Source organism: Pyrgilauda ruficollis, unplaced genomic scaffold (assembly GCF_017590135.1).
Source record: "Pyrgilauda ruficollis isolate IOZ18807 unplaced genomic scaffold, ASM1759013v1 scaffold134, whole genome shotgun sequence".
NCBI classification, from domain to species: Eukaryota; Metazoa; Chordata; class Aves; order Passeriformes; family Passeridae; genus Pyrgilauda; species Pyrgilauda ruficollis.
This window is the reverse complement of record NW_024511877.1, coordinates 182,545-207,474: the sequence shown is the minus strand read 5'-3', so window position 1 is coordinate 207,474 and position 24,930 is coordinate 182,545. Positions and strand designations below refer to the sequence as shown.

General features: G+C 49.3%; 1 protein-coding gene across 10 annotated transcripts in view; it reads right to left on the bottom strand.

Moving 5' to 3' along the window:
* ALPK1 (alpha kinase 1) overlaps nt 1-24,927 on the bottom strand; it is a 31,195-nt gene extending 6,268 nt beyond the window's left edge. The window contains exons 1-11 of one of the 10 annotated variants that reach the window (XM_041459322.1): nt 24,216-24,927; nt 22,129-22,233; nt 21,391-21,494; nt 18,453-18,541; nt 13,852-14,057; nt 10,789-10,943; nt 3,422-3,620; nt 2,527-2,586; nt 1,835-1,921; nt 1,112-1,188; nt 69-164 (exon numbers count right to left, since the gene is read on the bottom strand). In XM_041459322.1, coding sequence (XP_041315256.1) covers nt 69-164; nt 1,112-1,188; nt 1,835-1,921; nt 2,527-2,586; nt 3,422-3,620; nt 10,789-10,943; nt 13,852-14,057; nt 18,453-18,541; nt 21,391-21,480 — 1,059 coding nt within the window. In that variant the 5' untranslated portion in view covers nt 21,481-21,494; nt 22,129-22,233; nt 24,216-24,927. Of the gene's footprint in view, nt 1-68; nt 165-1,111; nt 1,189-1,834; nt 1,922-2,526; nt 2,587-3,421; nt 3,621-10,788; nt 10,944-12,114; nt 12,328-12,827; nt 12,906-13,851; nt 14,058-16,222; nt 16,375-18,452; nt 18,542-21,390; nt 21,495-22,128; nt 22,234-24,215 lie in introns of all 10 variants that reach the window. The other 9 variants (XM_041459318.1, XM_041459328.1, XM_041459321.1 and 6 more) reach the window with 9 other exon arrangements.
* Nucleotides 24,928-24,930: the final 3 nt, after the last annotated feature.

The window sequence follows — 24,930 nt, the reverse complement described above, 5'->3', positions numbered from 1 at the left end:
GCACGTGTGGGTGAATTTGAGAGCACGTGAAGAACCCACACACACACAAAGCCCAAAGCAAGCCTCACCAGGTCAATGTCAGCATTGCTTTTGAAGCGTGCATAATCCTGCTCGTTCATGGAAGCAAAGATGTCTGCCATAATACCCAAGGATGTGGCAATTCCCTGAAAGAGAAATTCAAGATTTTCACAGTGGGTTTTTTTTTCTCTCCCCTGCATTTTGAATTTTACTGCTCTGCTCTGTAGAACATGCCAGAGAAACAAGCAAACAAACACACAAACAAGATCCAAAGAGCAGCATGGCTAAGAAATCCAGAGATGTCATCTTGGCGTGGTTTTATTAATTCCACTTGCAGCAAGTGCAGTAATCTGGAAGACCTGATGCCACCTAAGGACCTGCCTGGCCAAATAATTGAGAAACCCAGGTATGCTTTCACAAAATTCACTGCAGAATCCCCTGCTGCCGCTGAAATGGAGAACACAGAAACATTCTTGAGGTCAAGCTTTAAGACATGGCAGACAAGAGGTGACAAGGTCTGGGTTTGTGGGATATCTTGTTCTGGGGTCCAATTACAAACCCTCTCCAAGCATCACCCCAGGACTCGCCAGGCTTAGGCTTAGCTCACATTCCTGTTTAGCTACGGACACATGGTGTGAGTGCTGCTCCATCTCCAGAGGGAGGAGGAGGGCTGCCCAGCCTCACAAAGGTGCCAGGGACAGCCAGGGTGGCTGTGTGAGGTGCTCAGGTCCTGCAGGGCCAGGGGAATCCATCACAGATTTTTTTTTTTCCCCCCACCACAGACGCACTTGGGGGGGAAAAAAAAATCTCTCTAATCCTAAGAAATAGCTAAAATCTGTGGCTGCTGTCTGGAATTAAGCTGTCCTTGCTGGAGGCACCAGAGGCATCCCCAGGGGCTGGTGTCACTTGAGATGGCTGTGCTCCATGAGGAGCACTGCCTTCATCCCCCTGCAGGGAAAGCACGCGGAAAGAACGCGGAATACAGACTTTGTGCTGCCTGTTAACCCCGGCCCAGGTGTGTCACCAAAGGAAACAAGAGCTGAGCTGGTTACTGGGGCTGGCAGGGAGATGCAGAGAGGAAAGGAGATGTTACCTTTTTGTCTGGCTGAGGAAGTTGGAAGTATCCCACGATTGAAGCCCAGACCAGCTCTGCTGCCTCGTACCACATCCCTGAAATAAACCAGAAAACAGGCACTGAGCAGGGGACAGCCAGGGGTGCCTTTCCACAGCTTATTTCACACCTCAGGTCCTCAGAACAGGATAAAACCATGCCATGGCATGTTCTGCTTCAGTGACTCTGACCATTTATGAGTTTCCTTCAGCTTCTGGCTGCGCACAAACACTCATTTTGTCCTCATAAAAGACTTCAGCTCCACAGTCATGGACGGTTTGGTGCCCCAAACCAAAAGCACGGAATGAAGGCTGTTGCCTCAAGTGCCAAGCCCTGAACACAAAAGCCCATCCTGCTGAAAATCAGGGATTTTCCTGTCTTGAGGGAGGACATTGGTGGGATGTCCCTGTGATAAAACTTTGGGAAGAGCGAATTTGGGACAAACACGGAGCGGCACAGGGAAAAAGGGAACATTTCAGGTTGTTCCTTGGCTTCGGGTGAGATCAGCAATAAAATGATAACTCCTGCAAAATGCTTGCTTGGCACACGGCTCCAGTGTGCAACCCCTCATCCTCTGTGCCTGTTTTATGGGCACAGCCTGTTCACCACCAGCCAAAAATCTGACGTGTGCCCAGAGGAACATTTTAAAGGGGAAAACAAACAGGGGGGGAACCTTGAGTGGGAGCTTCCAGAAGAGAGCCTTACCAAGCTTTTGCAGGATCTGTCCCCTGATTTGCAGGCAGACTGCCTGAACAAGAACCCGATCGCTCTCCTCGGCGTACCGCCAGGTTCCTGCAGGAGGGGTGGGAAAACTCGACATAGAATGAAAAATATTCCTGTCTTTCTCAGCCTCCAAGGGTTACCTGAATCCCAGCAAGCTGCCAGGATTCTCCTCCTTGCATGGGGGCCCTTTCCCTATGAGAATCTCAGCTTCCCAGGGGAAGCAGACCGACAGAACCCTGAAAACTGCTTCAATATTCACAGTCGTACAGCAGCCTGAACATACCCACTAAAGAAACCCTGAAGAAAGGAAAATAAAACATAAAGTATTTATTTAGTCTGTGAGATCAGGCTGAACATTACCCCAACAATCTGGATTTTTGAGGGGATAGAGTTGCCTGAGTTTCCTACATCACCCAGGTCCTTGAAATTGCTCCACAGGTTAAACTTCTCCACTCAGGATATTTTCCCACCCAAGTGAAGGTATACAAAGGCAAATGACAGAAATATCAAAAATAAAGTAATGTTCCCACATTTTAGGAGGGAATGAAGGAAGGAGAGATGTGATGTAAGGAGTCATTACTGGGGTTGGTTTTGGCTGGTGTAACTGTTAAAATTTGGACCAAAAATCGCCGCAAAATTGCAAGTACGAAATTGGAAAATAAATTTACACATACCCGTTGCTCCGTTGTCATTAATCAGGCTGCTCAGGATATATTCAGCTTTTAAAAGTTTACCTGATTGAAAATCAAAGGGGGAAAAAAAAAAAAAAAGACAGGAGATGAACATAAAAATGTATTGTGGCATGAGGTGAATAAAAACACTCATCAGGAATCACCTGCACATAGAACTGCTGCTGTCCACAGCCAGAAAAGTCAGGTGCACGTGGTTGCACAGTAACACGAAATTGTGAATGCATCTTTTTCATTTCACACGTCATACACTCCTGGAAGATTGTTGGGATTCCCAGCTCTTATTCCCACCCCCCAGAAGAAAGTGGTCTAGCCTGCTTCCTTCAGCAGCAATGCTGCTGGATCCTGTCCCGAGGAAACACAGGCTTTGGAAACCCATTTAGGTCTCTCCATGGAAAGCACAGCCACTGGAATGTGTGTTAAAAACCCTTCAGGTGCTGTCCATGCTACAGGAATGATGGAATTTTACTTTTTCATCCCGGAGGAGCTGCAACCTGCATTGTTGGCATAGTCAAGTGGCCCCACCGAAAAATAAAAAGCAGCTGGGACAGTGCGGAGAAAATGCCAGGATTCCAATTTCCTTTTCTCAAGGCCCTTGCTCGGGGAGCACAGCAATTCAGATCGCCCCGTTTGAAACCAGCAGGGAAGACTTGTTAAGGAACAAAAGCCCCAATTAGTATTTCCCACACCCTTTCACCACTTTCTCTCCCTCCTTTGCCTCCGAAACCCTTTGTGCCACCGAGAGGAGCCGGGCAGGGCTCAAGGGGGGAGCCGGCAGCGGGAAGCTCGCTCGCAGGGGTGGCACCGCCAGCGTGTCACCGCCGGCTAGGGGACACTCCGAGCGTCCCCTGCCGAGTGGAAAGGCTGGGAAGAGCCGTACCTGAGTTGGCGGCGAGGCGAGCCTGGCGGATGAGCAGCTGCGGGCTGATGGGAGCGGCGGGATGCAGGCGGTGCAGCCCCTTGGCCAGCCGCAGGAGCCGGCTGGAGGCGTCCAGCCAGTACAGGAAGCGGTCCAGCAGGAACACCACGGCCGTGGCAGTGCTGCTGTCCCTCACCAGGATGGAGGCCTTCAGATAAGCCTGGAGGAAAAAAAAATAAATATATATATATATAAATAAATCCCCCCAAAAAATCCACAGGCAGCCTGAGGAGCGCTGGAAAATGTTCAGCTTCACCAGCTCTGCTCCTCACCCCATTTTCGTGTTTGAGATGGTGCCAGCTGTTTGAGGTTTTTTTGGTTTTTTTTTAAGATGTTATTCTGTTTGAGTTGGAGGTGTAATTCTGGATTTTTTTATATATTTTTTTTTAATTGCCTGATATTTGGAACTGCGGAATTTGGTGGGCTGCTGATGGATTTAATGGATGCCTAGCAGCAATTAGGGGGAAAGGGTGGGGGTGAGACTGGAAAGTGTCACTGTGGCCATCGTCCCATTTGGAGCTCAGGCCACCCACTCCTCTGAACACCACAAACAGGCCGGGAATCCAATGTTTTCCCCCTGCAGGCCATCCTTAGTGACTACTTATGAGCTCTCCCGGGTGCCCACAGCAGCACCCACCCGGGGAATTGTCAGAATTCCTGAGATCCCTGCCCTTAGCAGGACGGGAGGCCAGCAAAGGGACACACAGAGCCTCATCACAGGTGAAGTCCCACGTGGACCCGGTGACATTTGCCAAAAGCCTGTCACTTCCCATGCTGGGCATGGCCTGCTATGGGCATGGCACTTCGTACACATTTTTTTTTTTTTTTCTCTTTCTTTATTTTTTTTTTTCCCTCTTTCCTCAGCCCAGTTGAATTTTCTAAGAGGATGGCACTTGAAAAGGATTCCTGAAGCTCCGCCTGTGCCGGCCAACAATGGAGGAATCCCCCTCTCCAAGCACCTGTAAACTGACACTGCGAACCAGCCATTCCAAATGCTCATCAACAGGCCATATATTTAAGCGCAGAGCATCGCCTAATCTATTTTTTTTTTTTCCCCTCCCCTTCTTCCTTTAATAGATCGGAGCACAAAAGCCTGAGAGAGGGTGACCTACCAAACAAAAGGGCCTTTGAGTTCCTAGGAAAAGTAGACTTGGAGGAGGATGGAAGGAATCCAAGTGGCCCTATTATTTCCACTTGCACTAATTAGACATTTTTCTGTCAGCTATTGAGCACTGCTGAGAGGCCAAACTCACTGAATTCATTTCTAAAGTGTTTACAGAAGTTTGCATCTGTTTGTGTCTCTTCAGGAGGAAAATAAGCACTTCAATAGCATTGTGGAAAATCTAAACGAAGCATCCTATTCTGAAGGGCTTGGCAGTCTTGCAGCTGCATAATTTAACTCCCCGCTCAATGCCGAAACCTCTTGTGTCCCTCTCCAAACCCAAATGGACACAAAATGTAGAAAAGTCAAGCCAGGGGGAGAAACGGGGTTATTTTATTTTTTTTTCCCCCCTTTTTTTTTGGGAGGCATGCTGTGTGGCACACAGCGCCACGGCTCCGTGTCAGCCTTGGCGGGGACACGGAGAAATGAACACCCGCTCCTTTCATTCCCTGCCAGCTCGTGTGGCTGGGGAATTCCTCAGCACCCCCAGGGCACAGGGAGCCCTCCCGGGATGAGCCGGGCTCCCAGAGCCTGGGAAAGCCGCGGTGCCTCAGCCTGCCCCATCCCAGGCAGATTTACTCACTTTCCCCGTCGCTTCCGAGGGAGAGGGAGAGGGGGACGGAGCGAGGTGGGCGCGCACTTTGTTTTCACATCTGTGCCCGCGACGTGAAATGGATCTGCCTAATTGAGTTTACGGCACAAAGGGAAGCTCGGGAAGTGGAATCAGGTGGCGGGGGAATTAAATTTGCTCCGGATTTCTATACACGGAGCATCGGGGGAGATGCAAAGCAGCCCTTGGGCCAGGGGGTTTTCTCCGAGCGGCAGGGAGGGTGTGCGCCCCGCTCCTCCCGAAATTCGGGTCCCGGCTTTGGGTTCAAAGCCACGACGCCTCCTCCGCCTTGACAATGGGGGCCGCTCCCAAGAGAGGGGAGAAGCTCAGAACCGGGGCCATCTGGCACTAGGACGGGCAGGAAAGCGTCAAAGGGAAATTATTGGTGCATAGTAAATGAGGATGAGGAGGAGGGGAAGGAAATAGGGGGAAATCTTTATGTGGCAGCTGATGGAAGAGGAATTACAAGGCCAAATAAATGAAATATTGATTTAATCCACTCTCTCGGCCCTCTTTATAAAGCCAAGATCCCAGAGGCAAGCCCTCCTCCACGGCCTGCGGGCTCAGGAGGATCCCCTTTGGAAAAACGCCTCTACAAACAGCGTGATTAAAAGCAGGGGAAAGAAAGATTTGATTTTCAGCCTCCCCACAGTTTTGTGGGTGCTCTGGACTCCTGTGTTTGCTGACACCCACTCGTCCTAGTTTCACTTGTGCAAGTTTCACTTGAGCTTTAAAACCTTTCTAAAAAGCCACAAAACCGAGAGCGGCCGGCAAAGAATTTTCTAATTCCGTGCGCAAGGCGGGAGCTTCGGAGGCACACAGGCACTTCCAGGTGCTCCAGTCCTCTCCCAGGAGCTGCTCCTAGTTAGCACTCCACTGAACCCTAACAAATTGCCCGGTTTTCTTTCCCCTGTCAGATTAAACACAGAGCCAGGGCGGCGATGGATGGGGCTGGAGCCTTTCCCCCTCTTACCCCACGCGCCGCCGGCAAAGCCCGTCCTTCCCAAGAGTTCCCAGAGACCAAAGCTGCTGTCACCGAGCGGGACTTCTCTATCAGGCCCTGCCTTTCAGCTGGCAGTCAGAGCCCACTCCACAAACAGCAGGGAATTCTGCCTCCCACCAGGCCGGGGATGGCAGGAGGAAGCGTGTCTGGAGGTGCAGGACGACACACGGGACGGTCACACTGTGGATGGATAAAAACCGAAGTGTCCAGGCAGCTCCTGCACACTTCCCTCTCAGCTCAGAGCTGATGAGAATTCTCCCTGTTAATTATCTCAGGTTGTTCATCCTGCAGGCAGCGGAGAGCTGGGAATTCAGAGGCAGCAGCAGCGTTAGGTCCATTAGGGGCAGCTCAAAGCACCTCAGACTGAGGCAGCTTTTACAACCAAGCTTACCCTTGCTTCACCGAGTCCAAGGCTGGGAATAACTCCTGATTCCCTCAAGGAAAAAGAACAGCAGCATTTTGTGATGGGGACAGAAGGAGAACTCCCAAAGTGCCCTTTGGGAAGCTGCTGGAAGGGATGTTCCTGGGGGCCTTGGATCCAACAGGGCAGCAGGGATTTGGGGGACCGTGGTCACACGCAGGGCTCCTCTCTTGATTAGTACCAAAGATACAGAGGTGCCAATCGTTTTGTGGCCCTGGTTTGTCCTGGACCACTTATAAACTATTGTGGCACAGTAAAAGGAGATATTTTAATACTCCAATACAGCAAAACCAGCGACAGAACCCCCCTGAGGGAGCAACTGCAAGACCATTATTAACATCTAAAAATATGAGAGACTCCTCCCTGAATCCCTGTCCTCAAAACATCAATCCACTTGAGAAAACACATTTAAAGTGGTAAATACTCCAGGAGCCTGCCTCTGGCAGGAGTAAATCCTACCCACGAGCAAAGCGAAGTGACAGCCCTACACAAACCCAGGATCCAGCTTCCCTTTTTAATTTTTTTTTTTTTTTTTTTTTGTGGTCCACAAAATTCCGGCTGGAATTCATCCCTCACACCACTCTCCGTCTCACTGGGATCACAAGGTCAGCCTCAACTACCGAGATCCCAGGGCTACGATTTAGGGCTTGAATTCTCCTCTCACCACACCCACCGCTAGAAGGAGGAGAAAAGGAAATCCTCGGCTCCAGCTCTTTTTTCTGCTCCTGAGCGCCGCGCACACACCTACAGCCAGGGCACAGTCCCTTGGAATGGGCTCCCTAATGGCAATCCATCAGCACCTAATTAGCCAAGGGCTGCAGAGCCTTATTTCCCACTCCTTTCCATATTCCCGTTAAATCCCGGGAGATGCCGTGCCAGCAGGGCCAGGATCCGAGCTCCCCCATCCCCAGCGGATGGAGCCAGCCTGGCCAGGACCAGAGCAGCCCCACTCCTGGAGGCTTTTCCTTTTGTATTCCCATCGTACCCATCCCAGCAGATCCTGCTCCATGAGCGGAGGCAGGAATTACTGATAGCTGTGATAAAATTGATGCAAAGCCCCACATCATCACTACGGGTTGGCAAACGAAAAAACCCTTAAAATATTGATGTAGCACCGACCACCCCGCAAGAGAACTACGTGCGTGCACGGAGTCATCCTTCAGCTGAAGCCACAGCAGGTTTTTTGGGATCAAAGCTTCCCTGGACATGGGCATGTTGCCCTCTATTGGCTGCTCACCGAGCATTAGGCTAATTCCATCTCCTGGGAAAGCCGAGAGCTGGAGGAAGGGCACCCCTGGCAGCCTCCCTTTGGGATGTGCAGCCCCATCCCGAACCCCACAGATCATGCGGTATTCAGAGAGGAAAAATAATCCCTCCTGCTTGATCCCTGCCAGCCGGGACGCTGTGACAATTCTGACTTTGCTTTGCCCTGTGAAATAAAATAAAATCCCAGTGTTTCCCCGTTTTGGCTTTGGAACTACGTGCGTGCACGGAGTCATCCTTCAGCTGAAGCCACAGCAGGTTTTTTGGGATCAAAGCTTCCCTGGACATGGGCATGTTGCCCTCTATTGGCTGCTCACCGAGCATTAGGCTAATTCCATCTCCTGGGAAAGCCGAGAGCTGGAGGAAGGGCACCCCTGGCAGCCTCCCTTTGGGATGTGCAGCCCCATCCCGAACCCCACAGATCATGCGGTATTCAGAGAGGAAAAATAATCCCTCCTTCTTGATCCCTGCCAGCCAGGACGCTGCGACAATTCTGACTTTGCTTTGCCTTGTGAAATAAAATAAAATCCCAGTGTTTCCCCGTTTTGGCTTTGGATAGAGATGCTGCTATCACCCTTTGGGCCTTAGTGCAGCTTCCCACCACGGGGGCTTGGCTGGCTGGCTGGAACCTGCCAGGAAAACGGGGAAAACCTCAGCACGTTGAGCTTGTCACTGTGGTGGCCTTTGGGTGGTGAATCCCGGCAGGAAAAAGGAGGAAAAAAAAAAACCAAAAAAGTAAAATCCAAAGCAAACCCTGCACCTTCTCTGGGATGCAGAGGGGCGCTGAGCATCCCTCAGTAAAAGAGGAAGGAGAACGCTTGGAGAAGGTGGCTGTGCCTTCCCCATGAGCCGAGAGGACGAGGCAAAGCCTTGAAGCCTCATCCTAATCCTCTTACTCCCTGTGGCGGTCCCATGGAGCTTTTGAGCCCCCTCCCAGAGCGAGACATCCTCGGGAGAGGATGCCTGCTGCAGCTCCGCCAGGGTGTTATGGAAATGAAGCGCCTTTCATTCCCGGCCCTCAAAGCGCTCCTTAAATGTAATGAATCACGGTTTATGAACTTATTCTGAGCATGGCAAATTAAAATAAACAGAGAGGGGGAAAATTTTTTTTAAAGGGTTTTTTTTTTTTTTCTTTTCTTTTTCCGAACAATAAATCGATAAAGGCTAATTTTTTTTTTTTTTCTGTCCTTAGGGGAATTAAATTATCCTTCTGTCCCTCATGCCAAAAAAAATAAAAAGAAAAAAAAGTTGCTCGGACTTTTATCTTTCCTCATCACACTGTAATCACTTCTCTTCAGCCTCATTTCCCCCCCCCCCCCAGCTTTTTATTCAAAGAACTGAGGCAGCCTTTGCTCTGCCTTGAAATTTTATTTAAAATAAAAAAGAGGGGGGAGAAGGAATGGATGAAGGGGGGGAAGAAAAAAATCCCTTTTCCTGACTAATACTAATAATACAGGTCAAAATGTCAGTCTATCCACAATTAAATGGAAAACAAAAAAGGTTTTCCCTTTTTCCCATGGTACAATGGCGCTGGAATATAAATTACCGACGAAGATGAAATAATACTTCAAAGCACATGGGCAAAGGCAGCACAACGTTTACAAAGTATTTTCCACCGCAGGATGAAACACTGGAGACAACGGCAGCCAATGGACTTCAGGGGGTGTGGGTGAATAGCCCAAAACTAGCACGGAGGAGGATTTGAGGTCCCTATAGTCCCTGACCCCACGATAGGCTTTGTTCAACAAGGGCAGCTGCAGTTATCAACAGATGTTTCAGCAATAAATAATTGGTATCATCCCAGAAAAGATCCACCTACCTGGGGAGAGGGCATAATGCGGCAAACGCTGCCCCAGCATTAGAGCCGCATTAATCTCCCATCTAGCCAGGTCTCTCGGGGAGCTTGCTGCAGGTGCTTATCCCGGGAGGGAGCTCACAAACGCTCCCAAGTTACAGGGAGCCGAGCTGGGATTGTAAAGGAGGTCAACCTCTGCCATAAATTTCTGTCTGGGGCCACACACACCAAAGGGAGGGAGAAAACAAATAGCCCAGAGCTGCCGCTCCCCGGGGAAATGCAGGAGCCCCGCCAGGAGCTGGGGATGCTGGGGCTGCCACTTCCCAGCCCTGCAGTGCCTTTGCCGAGCTTCCCATTGCTCCACAGAGGAATCACAGCTGTTCCCAAAGGAAAGCTGCTGGCCTCACTGAGGCAGGGCTCCCCGGGGCAGGTGAGATCTCCTGGCCACCTCGGAGTTACCAACAGGCAGGAACGGGATGGGGTTGGCTTCAGACGCGGACCACGGGAATAAAAAAACACCCCCCGTAAAATTCACAAAGCTCATCTTTATTCCTTTATTTAGCCCTTAGCCCAGGTATTGCATTTACCATGGAAAAAGGGTAAATCAGGAAAATCAGAAAAGCAAAAAGCAATCCACGTTTCTTGCCACCGTCTAATCTTTAAGCTCAAACTCATCACCTCGAGGGATGGGATCCCCAAGGACTTTTGGGATTCTGCAGCTCCTTACACAGGAGAAATCACATTGAATCCTTGCCTATCCTGCCTAGGTTTTGGCCAGCTTTGGTCCTCAAAGGGATTCTGCCAGGTAATTTTACTGGAAGAAGAGCAGGGGAGGAACTGTGCAAGAGTGACCCTCATGACCTACCTGCAGAGCAGAATTAAACAAAGCATTCTTGTCAAATGGGTGAGTTTTAAAAAAAAAAAACTAGGTGAACATTTGGCATTTTAGTGTTGTTACAATGCCAGGGAAGAGGGAAGCAACACCTCAGTGGAGACAGAACCAGAAGTGCCCTGTGAAACCCCCTGAGCACCTCCCCAGGACATTTTACACCCCAGCTGTGTGGAACTCCGTACCAGCAGGTCAGGGAGCCTGGCGCTGATCACATCTTGCAGGTTTGTTTTGTCTTCTGGGCCCAGCTCTTGTTTGTACTGCCACCTCTCCGGCACGAAGGGCCACTTCATTTCCTTTGCCTCCTCCAGCAGGCTCCTCAGCTCCTCGGGAAGCAGGGCTGAAAGGGTCAAAGAGCAGGTGAGGGTATTGCAGCAGGTTCTGCCGCAGCCCCTCCAAAAGGTTTCTCCCAGTTGCTCCCAAAGCTCTCAGCCTCGTGGGGAGGGCAGGAGAGCTGGCCTGCCATCCCTCCCCCTTGGCTGCACTGCTCTCCAGGGAAATGGGAGCCTCCAGACATTAAAAAGGCTTTTAGCAGGAAGCTGGTGGCTGCCTGGGCATGAAGAGGCAAGAGGGAACCTGTTCCCTGTGTCCCACCCTGTCTGTCCCCTTTGCTCAGGTGACAGCGGCAGAGCCATCCTGGAAAGCCACTTCCAAAGTGGGGGATAAGCCTTAGATGGCAACCAGTCAGAAATCCACAGGGTTACAATGAACATTAGGCACAAGCTCTTGGGCAGTTTGTCCCGCCCTGCTCCCTCTCCATACTGGTCCTGAGCCACTCCATCAGCTTTGGGTGGATCTCCAACCTGACCCAGCTAAGGAAGCAACTGCTAGGAGCACAGAGCCTGAGATTTGGGCTTGGATCTGCCCCTTCCTTCCAGCCACAGCCCAGGTTTCATTTTCCCTGCAGCAGGGGTGATGTGGGTGTGCTGGGCAGCCTCTCTGGCCAATAAAAGTGGATTAACAAAGATTATTGACCAGATGGGGTTAATGGTGATCATCAGCTGCAGATCTGGCCCCTTCTGGCCATTAATCCCCCCAAAAAAAAGCCCGGCTCAGAGACCATCACTGCTTTAACGAGGCAACGCAATAAATGCATTGCTACAGATTTTTAAATCAATCCTTTATGCAGGGACTGTAGAAAATGAACTTCATAAAAAGGATATTACATGCTAGCACTGCAGCACATTCACAGGCATGGTTTCCCTGGGAAGAAACGGGAAGTTGGACATTTAGGGCCCACCTCCAAAAAAGTCAGGTTTACAATGTTCCCGCTTTTTCCAGCCCACCTTTTCTCACTTGTTGCCATCCCAAGGAAACGTGGGGTTTGGAAACCTTCCCGTTACACACCCTGGCTCAAAGTAAAGCCCAATTTCCTTATCCTCCTGGTGCCTGAAGGGGCTCAGCCCTGAATGCCGTGGCAAGGTGGCCAAGTGCCAGGGGAAAGGAATTCCAGCTGCCACCCTCACACTGGAAAATCAGGAACATATCCACCTCAGCACGGGGATATTCACCTCATCACCAGGAACAAATTATTGCACAGAAGGACGTATTTCCCACGTAGAAGGGGGACGACTGAACTGCCTGAGTCTTTTCCTAAGGAAGATCCAGCTCCAAGGAGAAGAGTTTGCCCTGGCAACAGAGAGCTGTTCTCACTGCTGGCGATTTAAACTCATGACTTCACCAAGGCTGAGCGCTCACAGAAGTGGACTGGGATGATTTCTAGCCTAAAACAGAAATAAAGAAGAAATCCAGACCCACCCAACTGCCCCCTAAAGTGAGATAAAGATGTGCTCCTCCTCTCCCCGTGGTTTTTATGGATTCGGCTTCCAGTCCTTCCCTCTGCAGGTCCGAGGAAGCCGGGGGGAACAAAGGCAGCCCCGGGAGGAGAGGGGGGCGAGGAAAGCCCCTCGGCCCCTGCTCCGGGAGGGTCCCCCCGAAGCCGAGAGCCGGGCAGAGAGCCCCAGCAGTTATTAATGTCGCTGTCACCACCCCGCTGCTGGGTATTTTCCTCCCAGCTGATGGGAAAAGCCCGAGCAGCACTCGAGGCTCTGATGGCCCATTTCCTCAAGCAGTTTACCTGAAGGGCCGTGTCCAATCGGGTGATTATAAGGGCACTGATTCACCTTATCTGGAACTAAACTGATTATTTCTCATACTTTGTGGCATTTAATAGGAGAAAAGGAGGGAGGAGGATGAGGGAGGGGGGGGGGAAAAAAAGCTCTACCTGATTAGGAGTTCAAGAGCCTATTCTGCGGAGCCACAATAAAACCTAAAAGAATTTGCGACGAGGAAACAAAGTGCCCTTTGTTGGAAACAAAAGAAGAGGAGAGAAAAATCTTCCAGTATCCATAACAGAAACCTCCACGCCACCCCTCCAGCGCAAACAGACTTAGGTGCTTCAGGAAAAGGCAGCTGACCTCCCAGCAAGAACAAGGATGCTCGGAAAAACATATTCCCAACGGCTCGGCGCCCCGGGACGAACAAAGGGGTTTAAGGATCGCATTAACGTCGGGGCAGAGCCACTCAAGCACGGCGAGAAGGAAACATTATTAACACCGGACCGGGGAAGGGGCAGCGCCGCAGATGTGGCACGCAAAGGGAAACCTCAGCGCCGCTGCAGTGGGGAAATCATAAATCCTCCCTTCGCAGCCGCGCCAAAATTCCTTTCCTGGTTATTTATTCCAGACTTTAGCCAGCATGGATTTTTCTTTCAAGAGGGATATTGCAAAAGGTTTGGGGTTTTTTTTTTTTTCTTTGTTTTTTCTTTTTTTAATTTTTTTTTTTTTCACTTGGACCCCTCTTATAGAGGTCACGCACATTTTAGAAGATAAAGATTCGGGCAACGAGCTCTTTAATATATGAGGAGAAAGTGACAAACAGAGAGGGCCCTCCCCCAGTTCCTATGAAAGGAGAGGAAACGTGTGCCCTTATTCAGAAGTTGCATCCTTTTTTTTTTTTTCCCCTTTCTCTTTTTTTTTTTTTTTTTTTTTAATAACTGAAATTTATGTGCATCAGCAAACTTTTGGGCATTGTTCTTCCCAAACCAAACTGTTCCTTACAGCCTCATGTTTACTGAAGCCTAAAATTAGAACTGACAGCAATTCACTGCAACAAAGTGCACTTCTTCCCCTGCCTGCATCCCATTCACGGCCTCGAAATCCAGGCATCTCTTGACACTCACGGAGACGAAAAATAGGGCAGGGCCGAGCGGCGGCGGGGAGCTGCTGCCTCTCCAGGGGAGAGCTCACCTTGGCAGCGCCGGTATTCCCGGTGCTCCGCCGGGGCCGGGGCGGGAGGGAGCTCGGTGTGCAGGGCTCGCTGGCACTCCTGCAGCAGCACGGCCACGGCGCTCTGCCCCTCCATGGCACGATGGATCCCCGGGCTGTGCGGTGATGGATGGCTCGGGAGAGGACACGGGTTCCCAGTGAAAAGGGTTCCTTGGAGGCTGAGGTACCTGGCAGACAAAGGAGGGGGGAAATGATTAAGTAAAGTGCCATCGGTTATGGCAAAGGCGCAAGAAGGGGGGAAAGAGAGGAAAACACTTTATCAGGAGGGTGTGGAGTCACTGCAGGCTCCCGGGGAGCATCTCTGAGCTGCAGGAGACAGGACGGGCTCGTCAGTGGAGCCCTGACATCCCGAGCAGGGAGGTGACCGGCGGGGCTGTGCCAAATTCCTCTCCACCCGGGAGACTCGGGCTCAGCCAGGAGGGAATGGCAGAGAGGAGCGTGCTGTGCGCACTTCCCAGAGCACGGAGACCTTCTCTTCCAGCCTGGGATGGATGCCACCCCGTGGGTGAATGTTCTCCTCCAGGTGCTCAGGACACGGCCAGTGGTGATGCAGGAAATCCATTCCCATCTGTACCTGCTGAATGCTCAGGCAGATTTCAAACATTAAGCACAAGATAAATATTTCAGGTTTGGGCTTTTTTTGCCCCCACCGATTTGATGATGGTTTCACTCAGAAACCATCCTGCAGCTTGAAGCAATACAGCCAGGAGCAGCCTCACTGGAAATATATCTAAAACTGGGAAAACACTATGGCAGTGAAGGAGGGAGTGCAAAGGACAACACACACAGGCACAGTATGCCCTGCTGGCTGCAAACCACTCGCATTTTAGCAGCTAAAATGTTTCCAGGCAGTTTTCCCCCTTTTCTGCTGCAGCTCTGGGATCTCTGGGTGCTGGAGCTGGTGGCAGATAGGCTGTGCTCCCAAGGGCACCGAGCAGGAGCAAGCTGCCAGACTGAAGAGCAGAGGGCAAAAGAGAGGCACTCATGCGAAAGCAGAGAGGATCAGAGAGCTGCCGTGCAGGGGCAGGTGGAGCAGGGAGAAAGATGGGATTCAGCAGCAAAGAGCCTGGAGGCAGCAGCTAGCCCCTCAGTGGGGCTCTGACTGACTCTGCAGATGCAAATGTCACAGCAAGAAGGAATTTAAAAAGTAGCTGTGAAAGGGAGAACAAGGGAAGGAGCATGAGCACATAGAGGAGCTGGGAGCAAGTAAGAGATCAGCCAGAGGCACGGACAGAAGCAGAAGGAAAACCTAGAAAGTGTTGCCCATCTTTTTTAGCTCCAATTAAGAGGCACCAGGGCCACTCTCTGCAGGGTTTGAGCCAGCTGAGCATGGCTGGGTGCTGATCACATCCCTGTGGATGCACCAGGAACAGAAGCCTTTTAGGGGCTCCCATCAGGAGCAAAAGGAGATGGGGCCAGAGACAGCATGGTCCATCCCCAGGGGATGGGGCTGAATCACCTGCCGCTGGCAAAGACGAATCCAAAAAAGGGGACAACGATGGGATTTGCTCACGGTGCAAGTCCACATCCCAGTTCTCAAAGGTCCCCTCTCCCTAAGGATCTGTGAGGGACACATCTCTGAACCCAGGAATGACAGCCAGCAAGCAGAGCCCTCTGCTCCACCCTGCCAGGTCTAGACAAGCTGGTCCTGCTGCTGGGTATCCATCAGGGAAAAGAAAAGTGCAGTCACACTAACACACACCTATGCCAGCGTGGCCTGCTCTGTTAACTGCACTGACATCTGCTAATTGATTTAACTGATTAGCCAGCCCTGTGGGAAGGAGCCTGCAGCCGTCCCAGGAGTACCTCCCAGGTTGGGATGAAGCATCCCTGCCATCTGGCCCGGCCTCCATTCCTTTGTGTAATTGATTTCTCAAAAATCTCATTTTCCAGGGAGCCCACTCCAGCGTCTCCCAAGCACACCTACACCTGCCCTTGGATCCGCTGTGGGAGCCTGGAAACTGCTCAGGAGCGTGCAGAAGCACGCTGGAGAAAGCCCGTGCTCAGCTGCCACCTCACAGCCTGCAAATAAATGCCCACCATTTGCTGTGAAGGTGCACTAAGGCCAGCAAAAACCGGGTTATTTCCCTTTACAAAAAAACAACGTGGCTCTAGGAGCATCCAAGGGATGTGCTCCGCTGCTCCGTGCTGCAGCCCAGAGCCCCAGCTCAGAGCTTTAAGCCCAGCCTTGCTCGGGTCTTTACTGCAGGCAGGAGGGCCCTGTGGCTTTGTGAGCCACTCTCACAAAGAGCTGCCAGGGCTTAGCAGGGAAGCTCAAATTAGTGTGGAAGAGCAGCACTTGGCTTCCTTGGATTGGGAGGATTTAACTCACCGGGAAACTGCCAGGTCCCTAGCAGCCATCCACGCATGTCAGCAAGCAAGGGATTTTTTTTCTTCAAGTACCATTTTTTCCAAGGAATCGAATAAACAGCAAGGACACGGAGCAATAAAATAATGATTCACAGCAGCAGCTACGCCGGAGTGCTGGGACCACAGGGAGAAGTGCAATAAACTGTACATTAGTGCTCAGAGGGTAAGAGAGCCTTTTGAGACCCATCACCGGGGACAATGAGTGGCATCATAAAACCAGCTTCAAATGCACCACGGAGCTCTGAGAAGCACATCAGCATCCTTTACACAGATGCCACCTCGCAAGTTGTGTTTTGTGACAGCTGTGGCGTTGAGTGACAGCTGGGAAGGGGAAATAACCAGGCACGCAGTTTTCCTGGGGAAACACAGGGGGACCTGAGCCTAAAGCCCAAAAGCAGAACAGCCAAAACTTCTGGAGGCCTTTAGAAGCCTCTCAATGGTTGCTAATCAGCTTTCCCAAAGTTCCCTTAAATCCTAACAAGTGGCACTTTAAGGAGATGGTTTTGAAGTGGTGAAAATTGCAGCATGACTCGCTGCAGAACTGCCCGGGCCAAAATGTTTCCTAAGCATGCACTTAAAAATGCTCTTTGGAAACCCGTAATAAAAACAATTTTGCATCAGATGGAGGATTTAAGCACTCCTTGGTGACAGGAAAGCTGCTACACTGATGTTTTGGGCAAAACCAGCTTTTAAACGCTTGATGTAATCGTTAAGACACTTTAAAACAGAAATTACGAGGAAGAAAAAAATCAGTGCCATTTCTGACTGCAGCCTGGATTAAAATAATTCCTTGCATCAAACATGATGGAAAAAAAAATATTACTAAGATCTCAGGGGACAAGAAAATACATTTCTGTCGTTCCCTCTAATTGGGGCTGGGGTTCAGGACAAGAGGGATGGAGGGAAGAATTGGGTGGGACACAGAGAAATGATCTCTTTAATAAGAAATGGGCCATACTGTGACATTTCAGAGCCCTTGGGCTAGAAGACCAAAAGATCTGTCAAGAGAAAGGAATTTTAAGTTCTGCCATGGGTGGAAGGAAGCCTGGGAGTCAATCTAGCCGGTTTAAGACTGCAATTAGCTCTGGAGGCTTTAAGAAAAAGAAGATGTAATTGCTGCATTCAAACTTCAAATGCAGCAAGGATAACAAGCAGTGGTTTCTCAGACAACACCATTTGGGAAATTTTCCACAGCATTATGGCCCTGAAACACAAATTAGAGATCGCCAGGCCTTTTCTCTCTGAAAATATATTATCCTAATTTTCATCTTATTCAGGGTACCCTCCAGCTCCAGGGAGACTAATGAAGAGGAGGCAAAGACCTGATGAGTTCCATGTGGAGACTACATTTATGGATTAATCCCAACAGGGAGCAAATAAACCTTATTCCCAGAGCTCTCGGTTGGGACTCCACACAATCAATCGAGGAATGGATAGTTATTTATGGCTGAGGCTGTTTTGACTTTCAAATAAACATTTTAATTATTTTAAGTGTTATGCTGGAACCAGGAATGGGAGCCCTGCTTTCATTGCTCTGCCTTGCTCTCCTGCCTCCTAATCCCAAAGCACTCTGGTCATTATGACACCGTGCAAACGATGCTGATCTTCGTGCCTAAAACGCTGGAAAGGCAAAATCCGTGCACCAGGCAAACTAGGGAAGAGGAAGGAGGGAAAGGGAGGAGGGAAAGGGAGGAGGATAAATGAAAGAACACCCTCAAGCTACACTGAGCCCGAAGAAAACGAGGTGCCCAACTCTGAAACCCTTTGGCAATCAGGTTGGCACATCCTGGTCCATCTTTGCACCCTGTTTTCCTCTGCCTGCTCCCACCAGCAATTTTAATAACCAAAGTGCTTCGGAGCGTTTCTTTTCCAGCAGCTCATTTTCCATCCAAGTGCCTGCACCACTGGCACTGGCAGCTTTTCCCTCCAGCCTAATTCGGTGTGCTGTGGCCTTTCCACTCTGAGATTAATGAAGCCACACTCGTTTTCAGGGAAGCTCTTTAGGCTCTTAGGAGTCCCTTGCTAAATAAAGACAAGGGGTGAAATCATGGCACAGATCTCTCGGAGTTACAGTCCCACCTTCGCTCTGTATTCTGGCATTCCACCTCCCTCTGCTTTCTGGAGGGAGACTGGAAAAACTGCAGGAGGCTGTCCTTGGGAGAGCAGTGGAACATTTGGGCTGGTGTTTTTACCTGCAGCAGGTAAGGGGGAGCGTGCACACCACACAGCACCCTCGGCTGCTCTCCCTCCCGTGGATCTTCTGGAGCCCTTCCTGCCACTCCTGGCAAAAAATAACAGGCTCAGCTTCATTTTTGGATTTGGCTGCTGGGGGGATTAAAAAATAAAAGAGGAAAAAAAGAAAAAAACCCATTCTCTTGATAACTTAGCAAAGGTTTCAATAACTGAGTTAATATCATCGTCTACAGAAGGCAAATTCAGTTTCCCTGAACATTTCAGTGCACACATGCTTGTGTTTTCCTAGAGCATTTACCTTCCCTTGCAGAAAGACGGTTTTAAAAAAATAAATAGATTTGCTAGGGGCTTTATTCAGTTAGTTAGCTAGTTTACTTCTCTGGATTAAAGATTAGATGTTTTCTTTTAGTAAAGCTGGCTATCCCAACTGGCTGTATTAAAATAAGGAAGAATCTCAATCAAAAAGCCTCTCCTAAGGCAAGCTTTCTTGTTAATATGCACCAACATGAAAGGGTTTCTTTTCATCCTATACAACTACAGTGTGTGTAAATTGCAGGGGGCTCATTGGCATAAATCTTGGCTGTGACCTCTGAGGTAAACTGGATTTACATTACTTTCTGACAAGAATTAAATGAAGGCCTTGTGGATATATGAACAGCCTTCTAGACTGCAACAGATGGGCATGAATGTGCTCCCTAGGCAAACTATCAGTGACATCTGTGTCCTCCAAATTCTGGTGGTCTCAGCCAATTAGCAGGCAAAAGGGGAGAAGAAAAAAAAAAAAAGAAAAAAAGAAAAAAAAAGAAGCCTGCCCCTGCACAGCTTCCCCAGGCAGAGCCGAAGCAGAAGTGCTTCTGTTTGGAAATGGGATCAGGAACAGCCTCCAGCAGCAAGGAGGAGCTTTGCTGGCTGCTGTGGTGCAGAGGTAACACTGCAGGAAAAGATGAAGAAATTGGGTAGAAGAGATATTAATATTAACACAGGGCAAAGCCCAGCCCCACCTGAGGCTGCGTGGGGCTGGGATAATGGGCTGCCATGGTGGATTTGCACTGCTGCAGCCAGGGATGGAGATCTGTGGATCCTAAAAAGCAGAGGAGGGGTGAAAGTGAAGCCCAGTGCCTGCCACAGCCAAGGCAGGAAAAGCCCCACTCCTGATCCATATTCAAACCCCCTCTCCCTGCAGAGAGCTGGAAGGGACCCATAAGGGATCCCAAATCCCCTCCAAAGGGGATTCCCATCCCCTCCTCGGGTGGATGGGCTCTGGGGAGCCACATACTCAGCAGCCACTGCACCTGCCTGCTCCAGAGCTCAGAGCCCTGTGGAAGAGCATTTCAGCTACCTAAAAAAACCATCCTGGGGAGAGAAACCTTTCCAGTTTCGTTTGTCGGGAGGAGGTTTGGGATTCCTCGGCGCAGCACAGCCACAGGACAGAGCCAAAGCCACACAGGAGCTGCTCACCACACGGGGAGCCGGCCAGAGGGGCATCAGGGAGCCAAAAGCCACCTCCAGCCTAGAGCAGAGCCGTGGTTTCAGGCCAGCTGGAGCAGAGGAGTGCCCCAGCTCCTTCCCTGCCTCCCAGTTTTGAATGGAGCAGGAGCAGGCAGGACCTCTGGCTAAGAGCAGGGCACGGAACAAAAGCACCTGTTGTTTTAGCCTGGTCATGACTTTTCAGAGAGGCCACTTGGGTGCTTGTTTCCCCCTCATCACTGCTGTCCCAAGTACTACTAGGGGATGTAGAAAGGAAAAAAACAAAAAAAAAAAAAAAAAAAAAAGAAAAAATTGGGGGGAAAATAAAAAAATAAAAGAGAAAAAGGCATAATGAATTTGGTACAGCACATATTTTTAGATCAAAGATGCCTTTGAAGTGACAAACCCTTAATCCATAAACTACTGAAGCACTTCCTTTCTCTCCCAAACTACTTGTTGTCAAATAAAATGGAAGTTAAGGAAATTATCTTTATCTGAAAATGGCCAAAAGAAGCCATCACCTAATGACAGCCTTGTCAAAATGACAATTGGGGAAATTGTTAGGAAGGGGAGGCCTGACGACTGGAGGAATAAGCTGGCTGTTTGCTCTAATCTGGTCAGGCAGGCCCCACACAATTCCAGTCAGCTTGCTGTGTGAAACAGCTAAGTCTTTGTCAGCCCGGGCAGGGGCTGGAAAGACTTCTCTTTCATGAATATGTATCACCACCCTCCACGGCTACAGGAAAAAGAAAAGACCTAAACCTTCCAAACAGCAAAATAAAATAAAATGGAAAAAAAAAAAAAAACCCAAAAAAACAACAAATCCCAGAACTACAAAATCCTGAGATATGGAGCCACACGGATGGAAAAAGCGAGTGAGGAATGAGAGTGCACGTTTTGGAAGTGCAGCCAGAAGGAGCCTCCTCCCAAAGGCTTTCTTTGCACTTTTATGCCCCAGCAGGCTGGGATGAGGCACTTCAAGTGCACAAAGGCAGAAGGGCCCATCGGGGTATTTAATGTCCATCACTTTTGGGTTTAGGTCTGTCCTCGGTGGCACCAAACCCCACAGAGATGGAGCTCACAGGAATTCCTTGTGCCAGGAGGGAATCACCCCCAGCAGGTCTGAACACTGCCAAGGGCAGGCACGGAGGCAGCTTTGGATCAGGGGCAGAAATTCCCTGTGAAGCCCCAGATTTCATCCCACTGAAATGGTTTTTCTGAGAGGTGTCCATGACGTCTGTAAATGAAACCCTTCACAACATGTGGAACTGAAACTGCTGAAACTGCTGCAAACCCAAAAATGGTGTTTAAAGCAATGGGTGGGCAGATGGGAAGAGAACACAGGATCAAACAAAGCCCATGCCTGCTGCAGAAAACCCAAATGAAGATATTTTAAGCTGTGGTGGGTTTTGTCTCTGTTGGAGAACTACGACATCACCAAAGCACAAAAATCAATGTCTGAAAAGTTACCTTTGAGTGCTTGCTGCCATCTTTGTAACTTTGCTTGTAAAACTGCAAGGCAGATCTTGATTTATTACAGGGAGCTTGTGGTGATATCATAAACTTCAGTTTTTCTGGAAGTAAGGAGCAGAATATGCAAGTTTGGCTGCCAGCAGAGACATCAAGACACAGCGCTCAGTTTTGAGGTTCCCAATATTATGCAATGTTTGCTGTAGACATTTCCATCCCATTAGCATATTCTACTCTACACGAAATCCAGCAATGAATGCTGTCCCTGATCTGAGGCTAATCCTCTTTAAAGAGCTACAGGCTATATTACATGTGGCCACAGCCACGGTTCTGCCAGGGCTGGATCACTTTGAAGCCTATTGAACAGTGTTCCCTTGTGAGGCCATACACAGAGCCATAAAGGGATGCTCCCCGTGCTCTGAAATCCTGCTGGCTCCATCTCCAGGAGTTCCTCTCAGGGACAGAGCAGAGTGCCAGGCAAAGGGCTGCAGACAAGGAACAGACACCAGGCTGCCCTCACCACCCCTCAGTGCCAATCTATGTGCCCACAGTAATAAAAATCCTTTTTTTTTCCTAAACCTCAACAGCAGCTGCCCCAAGGGAGGGCTTCCAGAACAACCAAAGGTGATGGAGAACCAGCCAGCTGCTTCCCTGAGTAGGAAGGAAGCTGTTTGAGTAATTTGGGAGGCAGACATATCTGTCTTGGAAGGGAAAAGAGAGAGATGCTCGTGGATGTACCTGTGAGGCTGCGTTGCTCCCAGCTGGGTGCCCCTGAGTGCTGTGAACTGGGATAACGGAGCTGTGTTTTTATTGTGGAATCTCCAACACCTTCCCATCTTTTCCCTTAAGGGGAAAAAAAAAATTACAAACCAATAAAAAGGTCACTATATTCTCTGGTCCTGCTACATATCAGCAAAATACAGCTTATATTATCTTTAATTGCTCAAAATTGCTTTCTTTGTTCAACGAAGGGAGCTGGACTCTGCTCAGCCTTCACTGTGCACATAAAATTTTCTCTGTCTGAATGGTGTCAAACCAGACAAGGAGAGTGGATTCAGCCTCCACACTAAAATGTGGGGCCTGGTGAAGGCAATGTTCAACCTCCTCGCTATCAAAATAGCCACAAAAATTAATTTTTTCCTTCGCAGCGGAGGGAGAAAGGGTCCAGAGAAAAAAACAAACACAAAGTGGAGGGAGCAGCAGAGGGAATAGGAAAAATAATCAGGAGGATGGTGAGAGGGAAGAACAGCAGAGAGCAGGAGGGAAAGGAAAATGGAAGAGAAACTGAGAGGGAAGAGAAAGGGAGAAGCCAGCCAGGCTCTGAAGGAGGACCAAGGGCAGATCCTGATGTAGAACGAAAACGAGAACTTGGAAAGTGACACGAACAAAGTTCATCTTGTCAGGAGCACTTCTCAGCAGTCAAGGTGAATACTCCTCATCAGTTTATTCAGGTCAGATGAGAAGAAAGGAGGAAGAGCTCTTTTTCCTGAGTAAACAAGGATCAAAGAAGGAAATAAACAGAGGGAATTGTGCCCCCTCTTCCTCCTTTGGAAGATCTCCTCTCTGCTTAGGGAGCTGCTCTTGGCACTGGGAGCTAAAACTTCAGGGAACACACATCCTCTCCTCCCTCTCACACTGACATCCAGTGGAATACAGTGGGATATCCCTGGAGGACACCTGCCTTTGGGAAGGGCCTGTCTCTTTTCTCTTTGAACACGAGGCACTCGGCTGCTGCACAGTAACAAGAACTCATTGCAGAGCCTCACTACAGGTTGTTGCACACTCCATTAGGCCTTTCCCAACTCCTGGAAGTTATCACTGCCATTACCTTACAAGCACCTCGACAACTCTTGCGCTACCAAAAATAAATTTACGACTAAAAACGAAAAAACAAAGAAAAAGGAAAGAAACCCCACCGCCAATCCAACAACTAATAAGCACGAAACGTAAAAAATTCCCCAAAACTAAGCTTGTCTTCCCGTGTCTGGTCGCACATTGCCATCTACTGGCTCCCACTCCTGATTCAGCAGGGCGAGGATACTTCCATCGTGTAAATTTAAACAGCAGAGACAAGGAGAAAGTTTCAGACTGGTCTGGAAAGGCTTTGATGCCACAAGAGAGACAGAACTATAAAGGGCATTTTCCCCAAGTGTCCAAGAAATGTCGTCACAGCATTCCCAACTCACAAGCACTCCCACAGACGATTAAGAGACTACACTTGTATAACTCTTCTGACCTACCATGAACATTTCCCCTCACTGTTTCCTAAGCCAGTTAGGACTGACAGCAACATAAAAGTTCCTGGTGTTTTCCCATTTCCCAGATTCACCTATGGATTTGGCTCTGGAATTAGAGGAATCACTTCTCAGAAGAACAACGCACCGTCACAGCCACGGCAAAACCACCTCGGTCTTCCAGCCAGAAAACCACTAAATTAGCCCAAACACCACATTTATCTGCAGTTTCGCTTTCCACCGAAGAAATTTCAACTAAAAGAAGAAGTCATTGTCACACTGGAATGACCTCTACTACAGAACAGAAAAATTTTAGCAGGAAGATCACCCAAAAACCCCACAGGCACAGAGTGCCTGTATATTTTTATCTTTTTTCCCTCATAAAGGGCAAACCTGGAGCTGTTTTCCTGAAGCTGGCAGCGTTTCAATTGACTAGAAACTTATTGAAGAGAGAAGCTGTAAATCCAGTTCCTGCCCTCCCCTGTACAAAATCACACAGAGCTGTACTTAAACCATAAAACAATAAAGGAATATGAAGCTAATTCGACGTTACACAATCCTAGGGGAAAAAAGGGAAAGGTCCTTACGTACCTCAATAGACACAAGTATCAAAATAATCCCGTCAGAAAAGTTGTCTGATGACCTGGGACTCGGCTGTTTCTGGAAAACAAAGGGCTGACGGGAATTATAACCATCGACAGATGCAATAAACAGCAGGGTTGCGCAATTCTGGCTTTTCCAGAAGGCAACAAACTATTTAATTTTTCTTGTGTGCGAGCACACAGGCCCAGCCCTGCCTGCTGTAAAAAATGCCTTCACCTGTGGGAGAAAGTTGGAACAATCTCTTTTCCTTCTCTGCTTTTCAGCACAACTTCCTGCAAGACAAGGGAAAAGAAAAAGGAAGATAAGTGAGGGAAAGTTTTCAGATCAGTTCGGACCATGGCTGTTTGCCAAAGGAGGCGCAATGAACCTCAACTGCGGCTGCTTAAAGCAAACAACCAAACATTTTAAAACAATCAACTTAAGAACATTATCAGGTCAAGTGCTATGCTTATACAGCGCTTCCCAAAGCGTTTTGCTCCTCAAAGCCTTCATTCGGGGGGTAAAACCGGAATTATTTTATCTGACAGCTGAGCCCGTGGACTTGCGATCCCTGCCGCGGCTCTGAACACATGCTCAGAGACCCCGAACAGTCCCGTGGCTATTCCTTTAGAGTCATCCACTGCAGTGAATAATTTAACTCTTATTTTCTTTTTTTTTTTTTTTCCCTTTATTTTTAAAGACGCCCTACTTCCGCCCTCAGCGC